Source organism: Macaca mulatta, chromosome 3 (genome assembly GCF_049350105.2).
Source record: "Macaca mulatta isolate MMU2019108-1 chromosome 3, T2T-MMU8v2.0, whole genome shotgun sequence".
Classification (NCBI taxonomy): domain Eukaryota; kingdom Metazoa; phylum Chordata; class Mammalia; order Primates; family Cercopithecidae; genus Macaca; species Macaca mulatta.
Window position 1 is genome coordinate 52250457 of NC_133408.1, and position 17355 is coordinate 52267811.

General features: G+C 44.5%; 1 protein-coding gene and 1 long non-coding RNA gene across 51 annotated transcripts in view; one reads left to right on the top strand and one right to left on the bottom strand.

Annotated features, from left to right (window-relative positions):
• The window catches only part of GTF2I (general transcription factor IIi), a 117555-nt gene extending 100772 nt beyond the window's left edge, over window positions 1-16783 (top strand). For 19 of the 50 annotated variants that reach the window (XM_077994389.1, XM_077994390.1, XM_077994395.1 and 16 more), the window contains 14 exon segments: window positions 880-938; window positions 1662-1736; window positions 3639-3740; window positions 4666-4731; window positions 4909-5092; window positions 7068-7123; window positions 7810-7890; window positions 8828-8911; window positions 9587-9770; window positions 11568-11596; window positions 12894-12935; window positions 14002-14043; window positions 14851-14926; window positions 15639-16783. In XM_077994389.1, the coding sequence (XP_077850515.1) occupies window positions 880-938; window positions 1662-1736; window positions 3639-3740; window positions 4666-4731; window positions 4909-5092; window positions 7068-7123; window positions 7810-7890; window positions 8828-8911; window positions 9587-9770; window positions 11568-11596; window positions 12894-12935; window positions 14002-14043; window positions 14851-14909 (1063 nt within the window). In that variant the 3' untranslated portion in view covers window positions 14910-14926; window positions 15639-16783. 50 annotated transcript variants of the gene reach the window in all.
• LOC144339818 (uncharacterized) lies at window positions 289-8790 on the bottom strand. Its single transcript, XR_013415224.1, has 2 exons — window positions 8403-8790; window positions 289-839 (listed from the first exon to the last, which is right to left on the bottom strand). It is a non-coding gene; the product is annotated as an uncharacterized LOC144339818 (long non-coding RNA).
• Window positions 16784-17355: the final 572 nt, after the last annotated feature.

Genomic DNA, 17355 nt, shown 5'->3' on the forward strand with positions numbered 1-17355 from the left:
GGCTGTTAAGTCCTTGATGGCAAAGCCTGGCTGTGAGCTGCAGTCCTGGTACTGTCCATGGCCTCTGCAGTCCCCCAGCCCATACTCAATCATCTTCATCAGTGCAAGGAAAACGGTGACGACGGCCTCCGCGGCGTCACTGCGTGGCCCCGTGGGGACTCGCAGTTTGCCTGAATGGAAGTTTAATTTGCTGGCTTTTATCTGCTCTGTTATTCCTGGTCAGTCTTGAGAGCAACTAAATATCAATGATTGAGTTTTTTTCTTTCTTTTTTTTTTTTCTTTTGAGACGGAGTCTTGCTCTATCGCCCAGGCTGGAGTGCCGTGGGGCAATCTCGGCTCACTCAAGCTCCACCTCCTGGGTTCAAGCAGTTCCGTGCCTCAGCCTCCCAAGGACCTGGGGTTACAGACTTGGGCTGCCACGCCTGGCTAATTTTTGTGTTTTTAGAATAGACAGAACTTCACCGTGTTGGCTAGACTGGTCTGGAATTCCTGACCTCAGGTAATCCACCCGCCTCAGCCTCCCAAAATGCTGGCATTACAGGCATGAGCCACCATGCCCGGCCTAATGATTGATTTTCTTATCTACATTTCTGCAGAATTTTAATGGCTGAAGAAAGTACACTAGTTTTTTTTTCTTTTTTCTTTTTTCTTTTTTTCATGAAAAGAGTCATTTATTTGCTCTTCATAAAATGGCTTACTAGGCACGGGAAGGAAAAGTCAGGGTTTTTTGTCCGCAACACTAGGAATTACTGTTGTGTTACAGGATGATTCTGTGAACGCCTTTAGAAAAAAACAACCCTGGTCACATCACGACCGTTTTACTGGCTGTGAGACCACCACTGTACTGGCTTCTGTAACATTTCTTGGTTTTCTTTCTAGACCTGAACTAGTTATTTCCTACTTGCCTCCTGGGATGGCTAGTAAAATAAACACTAAAGGTAAGAGGTGACGTGTACTCCGTATCCTATTTGTGCGCATTAAGACACCCTTAATCCGCATTCCTTAATCATATGGAATCGGCCGATATCTTTGTGGGGCTTGTAGTTGTTTACTTTGCTTTTTAAGGTATTTTGTTTTATTTTATTTTTATTTATTTTTATTTATTTATTTATTTATTTTTGAGACAGAATCTCACTCTGTTGCTCAGGCTGGAGTGCAGTGGCGCAATCTCGGCTCACTGCAACCTCCGCCTCCCGGATTCAAGCCATTCTCCTGCCTCAGCCTCCTGAGTAGTTGAGATTACAGGCACGTGCCACCAGGCCCTGCTAATTTTTGTATTTTTAGTAGAGACGGGGTTTCACCATGTTGGTCAGACTGGTCTCAAACTCCTGACCTCGTGATCCACCCGCCTCGGCCTCCCAAAGTGCTGGGATTACAGGCATGAGCCACCGCTCCCAGCCTAAGGTATTTTATTTAATGGACTTATTTTTCTTTTTTAAAAAACAAAAACATTTCATTGGAAATGTCACATTTGCAATCCTAGTTCATTCATGTTTTCACAGCTTTGTTGAGCCCCTGTGGAGGATTACACTACAAGTTTAATTCTACATTTCTTTGAAAAGAGCCAAACTGTATGAATTTTAATACTCTGCTCTTATAAAGCATCTCCTTCTGTATTTTTTTCCCTACAATATACAAAAGGAAATCTGCTTATTTTACAGCTTTGCAGTCCCCCAAAAGACCACGAAGTCCTGGGAGTAATTCAAAGGTTCCCGAAATTGAGGTCACTGTGGAAGGTAAGGGCCAGTCCTCGGTATGTTTCTGTTCATTCTCTAGTTTACTGATTGTGTCAGTTCACTAGCTATGTGTTTATACGGATGATGTTAGCCAAACTAGCTTTACCTGTGAACAGCTGCCTGTGATAAAGCTACATTTCTGAATGTTTCTCATTGAAAAATTTTAAACCATTAATAGAAAAAAGATAACATGGATCACATCATAAACTGCTCCCAAGAAAAGCCCTAAAATGCTTTTCCTTTATCATAACAAATAAGGGTGCAGAGTCACGTGGAATGTTTTATCTTGTTTTTTCCTCTTCATTTTTTTTCTATTCTTTTAAGGAAAGAAAGTTTCGGGGTGGTTTAAACAGCAGTGCTTTGAATGAAAGTCTTTTCTTTCTCTTTTATTTTTCTTGGAGACAGAGTCTCGCCTTCTTGCCCAGGGTGGAGTGCAGTGGCACAAACTTGGGTCACCGCAGCCTCCGCCTCCCGGGTTCAAGTGATTCTCCTGCCCCAGCCTCCCAAGTAGCTGGGATTACAGGTGTTCACCACCAACTCCGGATAATTTTTATATCTTTTTTTTTTTTTTTTTTTTTTTTTTTGAGACGGAGTCTGGCTCTGTCGCCCAGGCTGGAGTACAGTGGCCGGATCTCAGCTCACTGCAAGCTCCGCCTCCTGGGTTCACGCCATTCTCCTGCCTCAGCCTCCCGCGTAGCTGGGACTACAGGCGCCCGCCACCTCGCCCGGCTAATTTTTTGTATTTTTTAGTAGAGACGGGGTTTCACTGGGTTATCCAGGATGGTCTCGATCTCCTGACCTCATGATCCGCCCGTCTCGGCCTCCCAAAGTGCTGGGATTACAGGCTTGAGCCACCGCGCCCGGCTAATTTTTATATCTTTAGTAGAGATGTGATTTCACCATGTTGGCCAGGCTAGTCTCGAACCCCTGACCTCAAATGAGCCACCACGCCCAACTGGTTCTCATCTTTTCAGGCTCACAGTGTTAAAATACTGCATACAATACTAAAGACAATCTCCAACCAACAGTCAAGTGTGGATATTTCTTCCATCTCTTCATAAATGCAGAAGGAAATCACTGCATTAGGATCATTCTCTATATCCCAGGTGTCAAGTTTTTAAATAAGGGTTTGCAGTGCTGGTGTTGAGTAGCGCAGAAATCCCCATTTAGTCATCTGGTATCCTTTCAGAGAGCCTGCTTTCTCCTATGACAGCCAACACGCATCCTTGGGCAACTTACACCTGATTAATTATTTCTGTTAAAAAATGCCAAGAATTAAAAATATATTGAACCCTTTACTTTCCTCCTTCTGGAAAAGATCAGAGGAAGATCTGTCTTACATACAAGATCAGCCTTTCCTGAAGGGCAGATCCAGGTTCATGGGGCCTGGGAGGCTTTAAGAATATAAAATTAGGACTGAGCGCAGTGGCTCTCACGCCTGTAATCCCAGCACTTTGGGAGGCCGAGGCAGACGGATCACCTGAGGTTGGGAGATCAAGACCAGCCTGACCAACACGGAGAAACCCCATCTCTACTAAAAATACAAAATTATCTGGGTGTGGTGGCGCGTGCCTGTAATCCCAGCTACTCAGGAGTCTGAGGCAAGAGAATTGCTTGAAAACAGGAGGCAGAGATTGTGGTGAGCCGAGATTGCGCCATTGCACTCCAGCCTGGGCAACAAGAGTGAAACTTTGTCTCAAAAAAAAAAAGAAAGGAAAAGAAAAATGGGTTTCTATGGAAATAGAGAAATGGTTTCTGTGGAACTTGCAGGATGACAAGAATACACATTTCAATTTTAACCTAGGTTTGTTTTCTGGCACAGGCTGGACTTGAAGATCATAACCTAGAGACACTTACGTCATTGAATGTGTGTTGATTATCGTTATTTTTACTCTCCTTTAGGCCCTAATAACAACAATCCTCAAACCTCAGCTGTTCGAACCCCTACCCAGACTAATGGTTCTAACGTTCCCTTCAAGCCACGAGGGAGAGAGTTTTCCTTTGGTAAATATGCGTTTTATTTTTCTTTCTTTCATCGTTTTAAATAGAATAAGTTAATCATGTTTCCTTTTGCCAGGTGAATTGTTCTTATTGGTGAGTCAGTATATATCCGAGGTTAAAGGAATAGCCCATAGAGCCAGGCTGCCTGAGTTCAGATCTGAGTTCAAATCCGAAGCCACTTAGGCAGGCAAATGCACCCTGCCTCATTTTCCCTTTGTGCAAAATGGTAATAACATTACTTTCTTTCTCATGAGGTTATTATGAGGATTATAAATACCGTCATTTAAAGTACTTAGAACCATACCTCGCATGTAGTAGACACTATAAGTTATGAGGGCATTTTGGGGGTTTTTATTTGTTTTTTCTTTATTTCAGCATTTGTTCACTTACTTGTAGTCAACATAAAAGCAATGTACTAAAACAGTTTGCTTATGTATCAGGACTGGAGTAGTTGTCAGGTCATATCGTAGTAAAAGATTATGCGTTTTTCATTTCTTCTTAAAGATGCACAAATAAGGCTGGGCGCTGTGGCTCACGCCTGTAATCCCAGCACTTTGGGAGGCTGAAGCGGGCGGATCACCTGAGGTTGGGAGTTCGACACCAGCCTGACCAACATGGAGAAACCCCGTGTCTACTAAAAATACAAAATTAGCCGGGCATGGTGGCGCATGCCTGTAATCCCAGCTACTCGGGAGGCTGAGGCAGGAGAACTGCTTGAACCTGGGAGATGGAGGTTGCGGTGAGCAGAGATCGCGCCATTGCACTCCAGCCTGGGTAACAAGAGCGAAACTCCGTCTCAAAAAAAAAAAAACCAAAACAAACAAACAAAAAGATGCACAAATAAGATGAAACATTCCCGTCTCAGAGCGTGTATTGATGAGTACCGTGATAAGCATTGCAATTTAACTATCTTATGTTTTATATACAGAGGCCTGGAATGCCAAGATCACGGACCTAAAACAGAAAGTTGAAAATCTCTTCAATGAGAAGTGCGGTAAGTCTATTTTGAAACATTCCTACTGCAGCGCAGGGTGCCTTCATGGGAGTAGAAGGGAGCAGAAGGGGATACTGAGCGTTGGAGTGTCCCAGTCATTGGCAATGCATGGGTTTTTCAGGCTTGAGTGGCGTCATTTCGCCCATGTTCTGTTCTGTGTACGCGGCTGTTTTGCAGGGGAAGCTCTTGGCCTTAAACAAGCCGTGAAGGTGCCGTTCGCATTATTTGAGTCTTTCCCGGAAGACTTTTACGTGGAAGGCTTACCTGAGGGTGTGCCATTCCGAAGACCATCGACTTTTGGCATTCCAAGGCTGGAGAAGATACTCAGAAACAAAGCCAAAATTAAATTCATCATTAAAAAGTAAGGAAATTGGATGAAGTGGGATTAGCATGAGTTGATCGTGTTTCACACTGGGAGATGGGTATGTGGGTTCATGTTTGTGGCAGGGCTCAATGAGCTCTGGAGTCAGAAAAACTCCTTTTTATGCTGCACTCTTGTTTATGTTTAAAACTTTCCGGCCAGGTGCGATGGCTCATGCCTGTAATCCCAGCATTTTGGGAGGCCAAAGCGGGTAGATTACCTGAGGTCAGAAGTTCAAGACCAACCTGGCCAATGTGATGAAACCCGTCTCTACTAAAAATACAAAAATCAGCTGGGCGTGGTGGCACGTGCCTGTAATCCCAGCTATTTGGGAGACTAAGGCAGAAGAATCACTTGAACCCGGCAGGCAGAGAGGTTGCAATGAGCCAAGATCGTGCCATTGCATTCCAGCCTCGGCAGCAAGAGCAAAACTCCATCTCAAAAACAAAAAAAAAAGAAAAGAAAAATTTTCCCTATGCTGCTAGTAGAAGGGAAGGAGGACTCCAGCGTACCAGAGAGATCAAAAAAAAAAAAAAAGAAATTTTCCTTATGCTGCTACTAGAAGGGAAGGAGGGGACTCCTCCATACTAGAGAGAGAACGACTTTTGGTTGCTGAATGTTGTTACTGCTTGATGCTGAGGAATCTCAGCAGCTGTTCAGTTTTCTAAAGTCCTTTTATTTCTCCAAATTAATAGAATATTTTAAATTTCTCTTGTTTGCTCGAACATCTGTGGATTAGGCTAACATAATTGAAATAGATAGGAATGGGCCAGGTGCGGCCATAAATCCTAGCACTGTGGGAGGCCAAGGCGGGCAAATCACTTGAGGTCAGGAGTTCGACACCAGCCTGGCCAACGTGATGAAAACCCGTCTCTACTTAAAATACAAAAAGAAAAAAAAATTAGCCAGGTGTGGTAGTAGGCGCCTGTAATCCCAGCTACTCGAGAGACTGAGGCAGGAGAATCGCTTGAACCCAGGAGGTGGAGCTTGCAGTGAGCCGAGATTGTGCCACTGCACTCCAGCCTGGGTGACAGAGTGAGACTCTGTCTCAAAAAAGAAATAAGAATAATTGGAGTTTTATAGTACATGCTAATGCACATGAATTACTTGAAATCAATTGAAACGAATTTTAGGTTTCATTTACTTGGTGTTAGGCTTAATTTTGAGTCACCCAGGGATGCTCTCAAGCAAAGCTGGCCTTGCCAAACATAATGGCCACCTCTTTTTTTTTTTGAGACAGAGTCTCGCTGTGTACCCCAGACTAGAGTGCAGTAGTGCATGATCTGGGCTCACTGCAAATCCCGCCTCCTGGGTTCAAACGATTCTCCTGCCTCAGCCTCCCGAGTAGCTGGGATTATAAGCATGTGCCACCATGCCCGGTTCATTTTTGTATTTTTAGTAGAGATGGGATTTCACCATGTTGGTCAGGCTGGTCTCAAATGCCTGACTTCGTGATCTGCCCACCTCAGCCTCCCAGAGTGCTGGGATTATGGGCATGAGCCACCACGCCTGGCCAGTGGCCCACCTTTTATACTTTTGGCCAGGTCTGCAGAGGTTTGGCAGCCCCTAAGCCCTCTGCTTCCACTTCCGGAGCGAGAGCCTCAAGTGCTCATGTTTTCACAGCCCATCTTGTGTTTCCATGCTGCGCACGTGGGGCGTTTTCTCTTTCCACCCTCAAGTCTGGCGCTGATTCTTTTCAGCATATATGTTCTAGCCTTAGAAAGAAAATGCCAGTAAAACCAGCGTAGGGGAAGGGCGGCCAATGAGAGGCAGCGATGGATGTTACATTTACAATTGTGGTTTGTGTTTTTGGCTGTGGTTCTTTAGATAACCATATGATTTCTGTTCTTCATGACTAAGAATTGAATTTAGACTTTACAGAGTTACTGGTTTGTAAATCTTTGAGTTGTTTACATTTTAACGTCAGAGTTTTACTGTTTGATCAGCACATTTTTTTTTTCTGTTTTGTCTATAGGCCTGAAATGTTTGAGACGGCGATTAAGGAGAGCACCTCCTCTAAGAGCCCTCCCAGTGAGTGTATTTTCTGTATTTTCATTGCTATAGAACACACGCTCTTAGGCGTGCACCGTGCAGCTGTGGTTTACAAACATTGTTTAAAGAATAGCCATTGAGGCTGGGCACGATGGATCACACTCGTAATCCCAGCACTTTGGGAGGCCAAGGCGGGTGGATCACCTGAGGTCAGGAGTTCGAGACCAGCTTGGCCAACATGGCAAAACCCTGTCTCTACTAAAAATATAAAAAATTAGCCAGGCGTGGTGGCGGGCGCCTGTAATCCCCTCTACTCAGAAGGTTGAGGAGACAGCAGAATCGCTTGAACTTGGGAGGCGGAAGTTGCAGTGAGCCGAGATCGCACCACTGCACCCCAGCCTGGGCAACAGAGCAAGACTCCATCTCAGGAAAAAAAAGAAAAAAAGGGAAAACCCATTCAAAGTTGTAGTTTGGGCTATTTCACAGTTTTCAGTTCTTTAATAATTGGGTGGCTCTGTTTGTGTGTGGTGTTCTCCTAAGCACCGCCAGGAAGAGAAAACCAGTGAAAAGCAGCCCTTCAGGGGGCGTCATGTCTTCCTGAAATGATGTACCATGGAAAGAAAGAACCTTGAACAGGACTGAGATCAAACAGTCTCAGACAGCATGATTATTAGCGATGTTGACCATGTTTTCTACGAATTCTGATTTTAAATTTATATTTTCAGGAAAAATAAATTCATCACCCAATGTTAATACTACTGCCTCAGGTGTAGAAGACCTTAACATCATTCAGGTGACAATTCCAGGTATGATTTCTCTGCTTCCATCATCGTTTGTGGGGGTCTCTTCAGGGCCTCTTGGACTCTCCCAGCTAGAGAGGTTTGCTCAGCCCCTCCAGGTACTCAGATACATTACACATTGCCTGGCGCTCCTCCCAGACCCCTGCAGCAGTTGCCTTCCAAACACACTTGCTCTCTAAACAGCTCCCGCAAGTTTTGGCACTTGGCATGAGCTAAATCCTGTTAACCACCCAAATGTGTCTAGTCTGTTCCTTAAAAAGAGTCTATATAAGGCCGGGCACGGTGGCTCATGCCTGTAATCCCAGCACTTTGGGAGGCTGAGGCGGGAGGATCACTTGAGGTCAGGGGTTCAAAACCAGCCTGGCCAACATGGTGAAACCCTGTCTCTACTAAAAATACAAAAAAAATTAGCCAGGCGTGGTGGTGCGTAGCTGTCATCCCAGCTACTTGGGAGGCTGAGGCAGGAGAAATGCTTGAACTCGGGAGGCAGAGGTCGCAGTGAGCCAAGATGGCGCCACTGTACTCCAGCCTGGGTGACAGAGCGATACTCCGTCTGGGAAGTAAAAAATCTATATAAAACAGCAGGTAAAGGTCTTTATAACAAGAATAAGTTTGTAATATTTTAAGTTAGGCATTATTTTAAACAATTTCAAATTTAATTGAGTTCAAAGTGCTCAAATACTTAAATCATTTAAAAATGGCAAATGCTTGAAAACATTACACAGAGCTCCTGTAAATTGGGATTAAAAGTGCATCATTGAGCAGCAGCTTGTACCTATAGTCCCAGCTACTTGGAAGACTAAGCCAGGAGGATCACTTGAGCCCAAGAGTTCGAGGCCAGTCTGGGCAACATCGTGAGATACCATCTCTTTACGCCCCCCCCCAAAAAAAAAGAAAGAAAAAATTCGTATTTAAGTTTTGGATTTTCTCTGAACTGTTTTAGATGATGATAATGAAAGACTCTCGAAAGTTGAAAAAGCTAGACAGCTAAGAGAACAAGTGAATGACCTCTTTAGTCGGAAATTTGGTAAGTTTTGCATTTGCAAAGTATAGTTGCTATAAGCAAAGAGATTTGTTTTAATAAGATCTTTTCAGCAGATGATGGTTAGGTGGTTGTAATCCTCCTATAGATAAGGAATTAAAATTTAAAAGTAAGTGTTTTGTTTATGCTAAATTTATTTAATAAGATACCATTAGTGTTATATGATCGATTGTCAGTACAAAAGTTCATGAATTTAAGGTTCACCGTCTGGCAGTGTGGCTCACGCCTGTAATCCCAGCATTTTGGGAGGCCGAGGCGGGTGGATTCGTTGAGGTCAGGAGTTTGAGACCAACCTGGCCAATATGGTGAAACGCTGTCTCTTCTAAAAAATACAAAAAGTTAGCCAGGTATGGTGGCGCATGGCTATAATCCCAGCTACTCGGGAGGCTGTGGCGTGAGAACTGCTTGAACCTGGGAGGCAGAGATTGCAGTGAGCTGAGATCAAGCCATCGCACTCCAACCTAGGTGACAGAGTGAGACTCTGTCTCAAAAACAAATTTTTTTTAAGGTTCATATTTAAATTTGTTTGACGTGTACAAAGACCTTAGTTAACAGCAGAGACAATCTTTAAAATAAATGTTGATCTGGTGCTTTTGACAGACTTTTTAAGGCAGTGGGTTCATCTGTGCTGTTGTGCTGTTTGTCTCACTGTCACTGTAGGTGAAGCCATTGGTATGGGTTTTCCTGTGAAAGTTCCCTACAGGAAAATCACAATTAACCCTGGCTGTGTGGTGGTTGACGGCATGCCCCCGGGGGTGTCCTTCAAAGCCCCCAGCTACCTGGAAATCAGCTCCATGAGAAGGATCTTAGATTCTGCCGAGTTTATCAAATTCACGGTCATTAGGTAAGTGAGAGTTTTCTGCTCAGTCACAGGAATGAGTCTGGAGCTCATGAGGCTGACTCATCTAAAACGCAGCCACAGGTAGTCATCGAATCAGGCTTCCTGTGCGATGCAATGAACAAATAAAGATAACTTGTTTCATCGTTAGAATGTTAGATGTGCCTCTGCCTAAGCCGACTCTTTTAATTCTTTGGCAAAGGGTTGGCAAACTAGGTCTGTTCACCAAATTCAGCCTGCCTCCTATTTTTAGAGACTTCCTGAAACACAGCTACGCCCGTATTATCCATGGCTGCTTTCCTGTCACAGTGAGTAAATAGCTGGGACTGAGACGGCATGGCCTCCAAAGTCTAAAATATTTACTCTCTAGCACTTTATAGAAAAACCTTGGCCAGGCACAGTGGCTCACGCCTGTAATCCCAGCATTTTAGGGAGGCCAAGGCAGGCAGATCACCTGAGGTCAGGAGTTCCAGACCAGCCTGGCCAACATGGTGAAATCCTGTCTGTACACAAATACAGCAGTTAGCTGGGCATGATGGTGCGTGCCTGTAGTCCCAGCTACTCGGGAGGCTGAGGCAGGAGAATCGCTTGAACCCAGGAGGTGGAGGTTGTAGTGAGCCGAGATTATGCCATTGCACTCCAGCCTGGGCGACAGAGTGAGACTCCATCTCAAGAAAGAAAGAAAAACTTTGCCAACCTCTGTCTTAGGGCGCCGTGTCACAGGCTTTGGCTCAGACGGATTCAACCTCGCATCAGCCATTTGTTAGCCTGGTCACTCTGTTCCTTGTCTGTAAATGAGAGTGACCATTGTTACCACGGAGAGTGTCAGTTCCCTCCCGTAGAGCAGGCATGATGATTGTACTCATCCTCTAACACCATTTGAGCGCCACATTCCTTCCTGTGTCCTTGTTACCATAAGAGACGCCCACCTAGGCCGGGCGCGGAGGCTCACACCTGTAATCCCAGCACTTTGGGAGGCCGAGGCGCACGAATCATGAGGTCAGGAGATCGAGACCATCCTGGCTAACACAGTGAAACCCCGTCTCTACTAAAAATACAAAAAATTAGCCGGGCGTGGTGGTGCGTGCCTGTAGTTCCAGCTACTCAGGAGGCTAAGGCAGGAGAATGGCTTGAACCCGGGAGGCGGAACTTGCAGTGAGCCAAGATGGCGCCACTGTACTCCAGCCTGGGCGACAAAGTGAGACTCCGTCTCAAAAAAAAAAAAAAAAAAAAAGAGACGCCCACCTGAGCACCAACCCCAGGTTATCTTCCTCTTTTTCTTCCAGCGCCCCAGAAACTTAGCTACAACTCAACCTACCCAATCAGTTCATCATCAAACTGCCACTGTCTCTAGTTCACATCTCTTAGGACTGGCGCTCAGAAATCTCATAATAAGTCCTCTTGAGGCTTCTTCTCATTCACTCGTCTTCTTCCAACCTTCTTTCCCTCAAAATCTCATATTTTTGTTCCGCTTCCCCATGGTCATTCTCCATATCATTCCCAGGAGTTAGGCCAAAAGCCCCTTGCGTTCTTCCGTGCATTGAACTTAGAATCACTCTGTTTCCTGCTCTGGCGTTTCTGTTTTTTGTTTTTCCTCCATTTACTGAGTAACATTTTCTAACAGTGTTCTTATTATGGATACGTATCTATCTCTTCCATAAGTTTATAAGATCGTGGATAATACTTCTCACTGTAGTATGTAAATGACATGGGCTAGATATGAGTTGAATAGACAGTTATACCTGTAAATCCTTATAGAGTGAAAATAAATTATTATACTTTACAATTTGTTTCTCTCTTTAGACCATTTCCAGGACTTGTGATTAATAACCGTGAGTATTTTGTGAAGCGTTTCTGTTTTTTCCCCGGGGTCTGACATGTGTGCGTGTGAGTGTGTATATGTGTTTAAAGTATATCACGTTCCTTCACCTATGTCAGCAGCCATGCCAGATACTTATTTTAGCCCTCAGTAAAAACACCAGGCACTTCCAAGTTGTAAAATTCTTCAAGCTTCTTAACTTTTCCTATCCTCGATGCGCTTAATCATAAAATGGTAATAATAGCACTGATTCTGGGGGAGTCGTTCCAGTAGATGGAAAGCATCTAGAACAAGTGTCAGCAAGCTCCTGCCGAGGTGTGTGCATAAAGTTTTATTGAAACCACCATCGTGTTCATTTGTTTATGGCAGAACTGAGAGGTGGCAACAGCAAGTGTGTGCTTGCAAAACCTAAAATGCTTACTGATTGGCTCTGTAAGAAAAGAGTTTGCAGCCCCCTAACCTAGAACAGCATCTAGCCTATAGTATGTGCTTAGCCTACGGTATGTGCTCAGCGAATACAATCTATATTTATTACTGCTTTTATGACTGTTATAATGATTGTGCTTGGATTTCGTGCCAAAGTCAGTCACTTAATGTGCCTGCTTCTATTACTATTTCAGCACAGTGTCTGGCACACATTGGGCTTTCAAATATTGTCGAGCGGGTGAACAACTGTCCTTTCAATGCCTTAACATTGATGTCATTTTCAGTAGTATTTTAAGCCAAACTTAGTTTTCCAAGTGTGTTTTTGTTCTCTTAACTTTATTATTAAAAATGTATAAAAGTGAGGCCAGGAGCGGTGGCTCATGCCTGTAATCCCAGCAGTTTGGAGGCTGAGGCAGGCGGATCACTTGAGGTTGGGAGTTTGAGACCAGCCCGTCCAACATGGTGAAAACCTGTCTCTACTAAAAATACAAAAATCAGCTGGGCGTGGTGGCGGACACCTGTAATCCCAGCTACTTGGGAGGGTGAGGCAGGAGAGTCGCTTGAATCCTGGAGGCGGAGATTGCAGTGAGCTGAGATCGTGCCATTGCACTCCAGCCTGGACAACAAGAGCAAAACTCTGTCTCAATAAATTATTTATTTACATAAATAATACATACATAAATAAAATGTTCTCTTTTGTTCCTGTTCTTGTGCGGTAGTGTGGAATAGAGTTTTATGGTAATTACTATGAATTAGTGATTCTGAGGACCGTATCAGAACTCTGAGGTTTGTATCCTTCTCATCTTGAGCAAATGTATGTTAAAATGCTTGTCAAAGGGAACAACACGTCCTTACATTATTAAACCAATCTGCTTCATTTTCAGAGCTGGTTGATCAGAGTGAGTCAGAAGGCCCCGTGATACAAGGTGAGTGAGGCAGGGGAGGGCCCGGAGCTACTCCTGCCACTCAGTCGCCTGCCCTGAGGGGACTCAGTTACACAGCGCACACATGCTTCTCTGTGGTTTTCACTCCTGGGTTTGACAGCTGATCAAAACATAAATTCAAGCTGTGGGTCCTGATTGAGAACAGGGGGCTGCAAACCATTTGCACCCCCTATCCCAGCTCAGGCCTAACATCAGGAACCCCAGGATTAATGGATAGGATGAAATGGCAGAGAAAGAGGGTCGTCATTTTAACCTGACTCTGTGCTGTCCGTTTCTAATGTCTGCCATAAGTGATTGAGCAAAATGTTCTTGAGTAGAAATGTACAGATTATGCTTTTAAAAAATTCCTTAAAAAACAAGTGGAATGGCCCGGTGCTATGTGAGTCATTGAAAGTAATGAGGCTGGGTGCGATGGCTCACGCCTGCCATCCCAGCACTTTGGGAGGCTGGGGCGGGTGGATCACTTGAGATCAGGAGTTCGAGACCAGCCTGCCCAACATGGTAAAACCCTATATCTCCTAAAAATACAAAAATTAGCCGGACGTGGTGGCATGTGCCTGTCATCCCAGCTACTTGGGAGGCTGAGGCAGGAGAACCGCTTGAACCTGGGAGGTGGAGGTTGCATTGAGCCAAGATCACATCACTGCACTCCAGCCTGGGCAACAAAGGGAGATCGTGTCTCAAAAAAACAAACATATGAACAAAAACAAAAAAGTAATGAAAAGCTTTTATTAAAGGGAGTAAACAGAAGAATGAGGAAGAAAGCATAACTAAGGCACTTGTTGTTTTCACAGTAGAGCTATGTTAAGACTGCTCTTTCAGACTTCAGCTGTATATGTGAACTTAGGACCACATTTGAGAAACAGAAATTTGAAAGTACACTTGGATAATTGTGTGCTCCACCTCAAGACCGTGGGCATTGTTTCATCATGCGCCTGTGTTTGTACAGAGTCTGGAGGGCTTTTCTCCTCTTCCTCCTCCTGGGTTCTTTCATAGTATAAAGCAGCTGTTGAACAATGTGGAAATCAATCTCTGTGTTTCTCTTTAGAATCAGCTGAACCAAGCCAGTTGGAAGTTCCAGCCACAGAAGGTAAAAGGGTGGGGTGGTCCTGCAAGTCCTTAAGACTTCTTCTTTCTTCTTTTTCTTTCTTTTCTTTTCTTTTCTTTTTTTTTTTTTTTTTTTAAGACAGGGTCTCACTCTGTCACCCAGGCTGGAGTGAGGTGGTGTGATCTCTGCAACCTCCGCCTGCCAGGCTCAAGCAATTCTCCTGCCTCAGCCTCCCAAGTAGCTGGGATTACAGGCCTGCACCACTATGCTTGGCTAATTTCTGTATTTTTAGTAGAAACAGGGTTTCACCATGTTGGCCAGGCTAGTCTGGAACTCCTGACCTCAAGTGACCTGTCGGCCTTGGCTTCCCAAAGTGCTCGGATTACAGGCACGAGCCACCTCGCCCAGCCAAGACTTTTTACCAGGACAAAGGATTGTGTGTTTAAACTATTTCACTAGAACTGAGTGGTGGTTTTGCTCTCTTTCTTCTGGATGAATTGGATTTGCAGGTTATGCTGTTGAGAGATGACGCATAGCTGCTTTTGCTCCATTTCCCCCAGATGACTTGGTAAATTCTCCGTGAATGACTCTGCTACATAACCTAGATAACATAATGTGTGTCCTTTAAATGCATAAAAGCCAGGAGATGTTTGTTACTTTGAAAACTTAAGTAACAAAATTTAGAATGTGTTGCTAGAGAGACTTCTCTCTCTGAAGCTCTTTTGATGTTTGGTGTCTTGTCCTTCTTATTATTAAACCATATCTTAGTAAACAGTTTGGTACGAATGGATTTATCATTGAGCAGGTCTGCAAAATAATTAATCGGTACCATTTTGTTTCCATTGATAGAAATAAAAGAGACTGATGGAAGCTCTCAGATCAAGCAAGAACCAGACCCCACGTGGTAGACCTCTTCCCTCCTAGGGTAAATCAGCTTCTGTGTCAGGGATGCCGTGTGGTGTCCATCTGAACCCCCTGCATACGCGTAGCTAATGTGATCTCCCCATTTTCACATAAGATGGTGGCCCTGCCTTCAGGGAATGTGGGAGCCAGGTGGGAGCCTTCCTGGATGTTTAAGCTAGAAGATTCAACAGGGAGATTCTCCTTGGATCAATATATGTCTCTCAGTCAAAGATGTAAAAGCACTTTTGCCTTAAAAAGAATGTTGTTTCTAATCTATAGAGTAAACGTTGTCCTTCTCATTGGAATTCACTATGAGTCAGAATCATTAGACTGACTTTTTTTTTTTTTTCCGTAGTAATAGTATTTTGCAGAGTCTCACAGAGCTGCAGATCTATTGTTCATCTTGCAGAGTTGAGTTCACAAGTCTGATCCTGTTATTCCAGATTTCTTAAATTTGGCCAAGTTATAACAGGAGCAGTAGCTTGAGACCCGAAGTCAGGAAACTTTGACAATGGATTTTTTTTTTTTTTTTTAAATCCAGAGACTTGTTGTACTGGAGTTTGCCTTACCCTGTCAGCTCATGGACTTAAGGTTTCATCCCGCTTTATGAGCGCATCTGAATCCAAGTCACTGTCACCCGAATTTGCAAATTAAGTTGTGATATTCGTGACTGTTAAATTCCTGTAATTAGATTAACCTGTTTGCTTGCTTGTTTGTTTTCTCTCCTATTTTAGCTTAAAGTATCAGTGGTTGAGAAGAGCTTTTCGGACGTGTTACTTCCCCAAGCTGTGTAATATACTTGTATAACAGAAATACCTTCTATACAAACCTTTTTTTCTACTTTTAGATAGAAATGTCTACTTTTTCAGCAGTTCTGTGAATTAAAGAGCAGAGTGACTGTGGGTCTGGAATGGCTGGTGTACTTGGGAATGTATTATCAGGATTTTACAGCAATGCTGGGAAACGACAGGGAAAATGACAGGAATGAATCTCACCAGATTTTTTATGTACTCAGCAGAGCCTTGAGTTACGGTGTTTATTTTCCAATCAAGTGAAGATATCTCCTACTGGAACATCTCAGCTCCTGCAGTGAAGAAAAATTCCTGTGATAGTTCAGTTCCTTAGTTTTTCTATTTGGAAAAAAAAAAAAAATCATTTAAATGATCTTTTGTTCACGGCTCTCCTTAATGACTGAGTGAACAGTTCCTATCTGTATATTTGACTAAACCTTTTCCTAAGCTATCTCTCATGGTTCCTATGTTTTTTTATCATAATTAAAAGCAAAACCATCTGGATCACCTAACAGTCAGAGGTCAGTATCTCAGCGTGTGAATTACAGAGTAAATACAGAGAGAACCTCTTCCACTTTTACTTTTCGTCCAAATAAAATGCATGGTGTACCAGAAGTTGAAGATCGGGTTGAGGATTGGGGCTAGCTCGATGACACTAAGGCCCCGACATCGCGGGACGGGACCTGCTGTGGCGTGGATTCTTAGGAACGCGGTTCTAGCCGGCCCCCTCTCCAGGGCTCGCCGTGGCCGGCGTTACTTCCTAGTTCTTCTTGTAACCCTGAGGTGCCAGCACGGGGAGGGAGGAGGGATCAGGGGGCTGAGGATGCAACCTCTGACGTTCTGCGCCTTCCTAGGAGAGTCTTACATGTGTTGAGATTTCACAAGCAATGCGAGTTGTAAAATACCAGCTCTACAAGAAGCTAGGCTCTGTGACAGCATAGTTCTCAGTAGCTTTATCACAATATTCACAATGGAGAATTATATGACATGGTAGCAGAAATAGGCCCTTTTATGTGTTGCTTCTATTTTACCTCAAATTGTAGATATAGGGTAATCAATAAAATCCATCCATGCCTTTCACACACTAAGTCATTGCTCTCTCGGCTGTTTTCATGGTTCTGTCTGGGGAAGTTCGGGGGTGGCTCGGCGTAGGTGGGACACAGACCGAGGCAGAGGCTGGCGCTGGGCAGAGCCCACCGGGCCTCCCGGGGACAGTGCCACTTGCGGTGTTTCTCAGACCACTGCTGTCCATCTCCTCTGAGCTGGGCCAGGGCCCCCACCCACCCTTCTATCTGGGCCAGGCAGCCATGGATGAAGAGCAGCTCACATACGATTTTGGGAGCCAAAAGCCCCTGCCATCGAGAGCTCATGCGGCAGATCCTCCTGCCTGAGCCCACACACTGGCTCTGAGGCTCCTCTGTTCTCAGCGTGGTCCCTGCCTCTGCCGTGCCCCATCCGCGTGGGCCAGAAAGGGAAACTAATCTCACGATTCGCCTGCCTGCTAACCTGGGAGGAGACCGCTTCTCTGATAGCATCTCACAGTTCTTTGAACGTGTCCTTAAAACGTGCCCTGCCGTGCCACCCTCAGCCACACCTCCCGGCGCCGATCCTGGAGAATCAGGGCCATGGCAAGGCTGCTGTTGGCGAAAGCCCAGCTCTT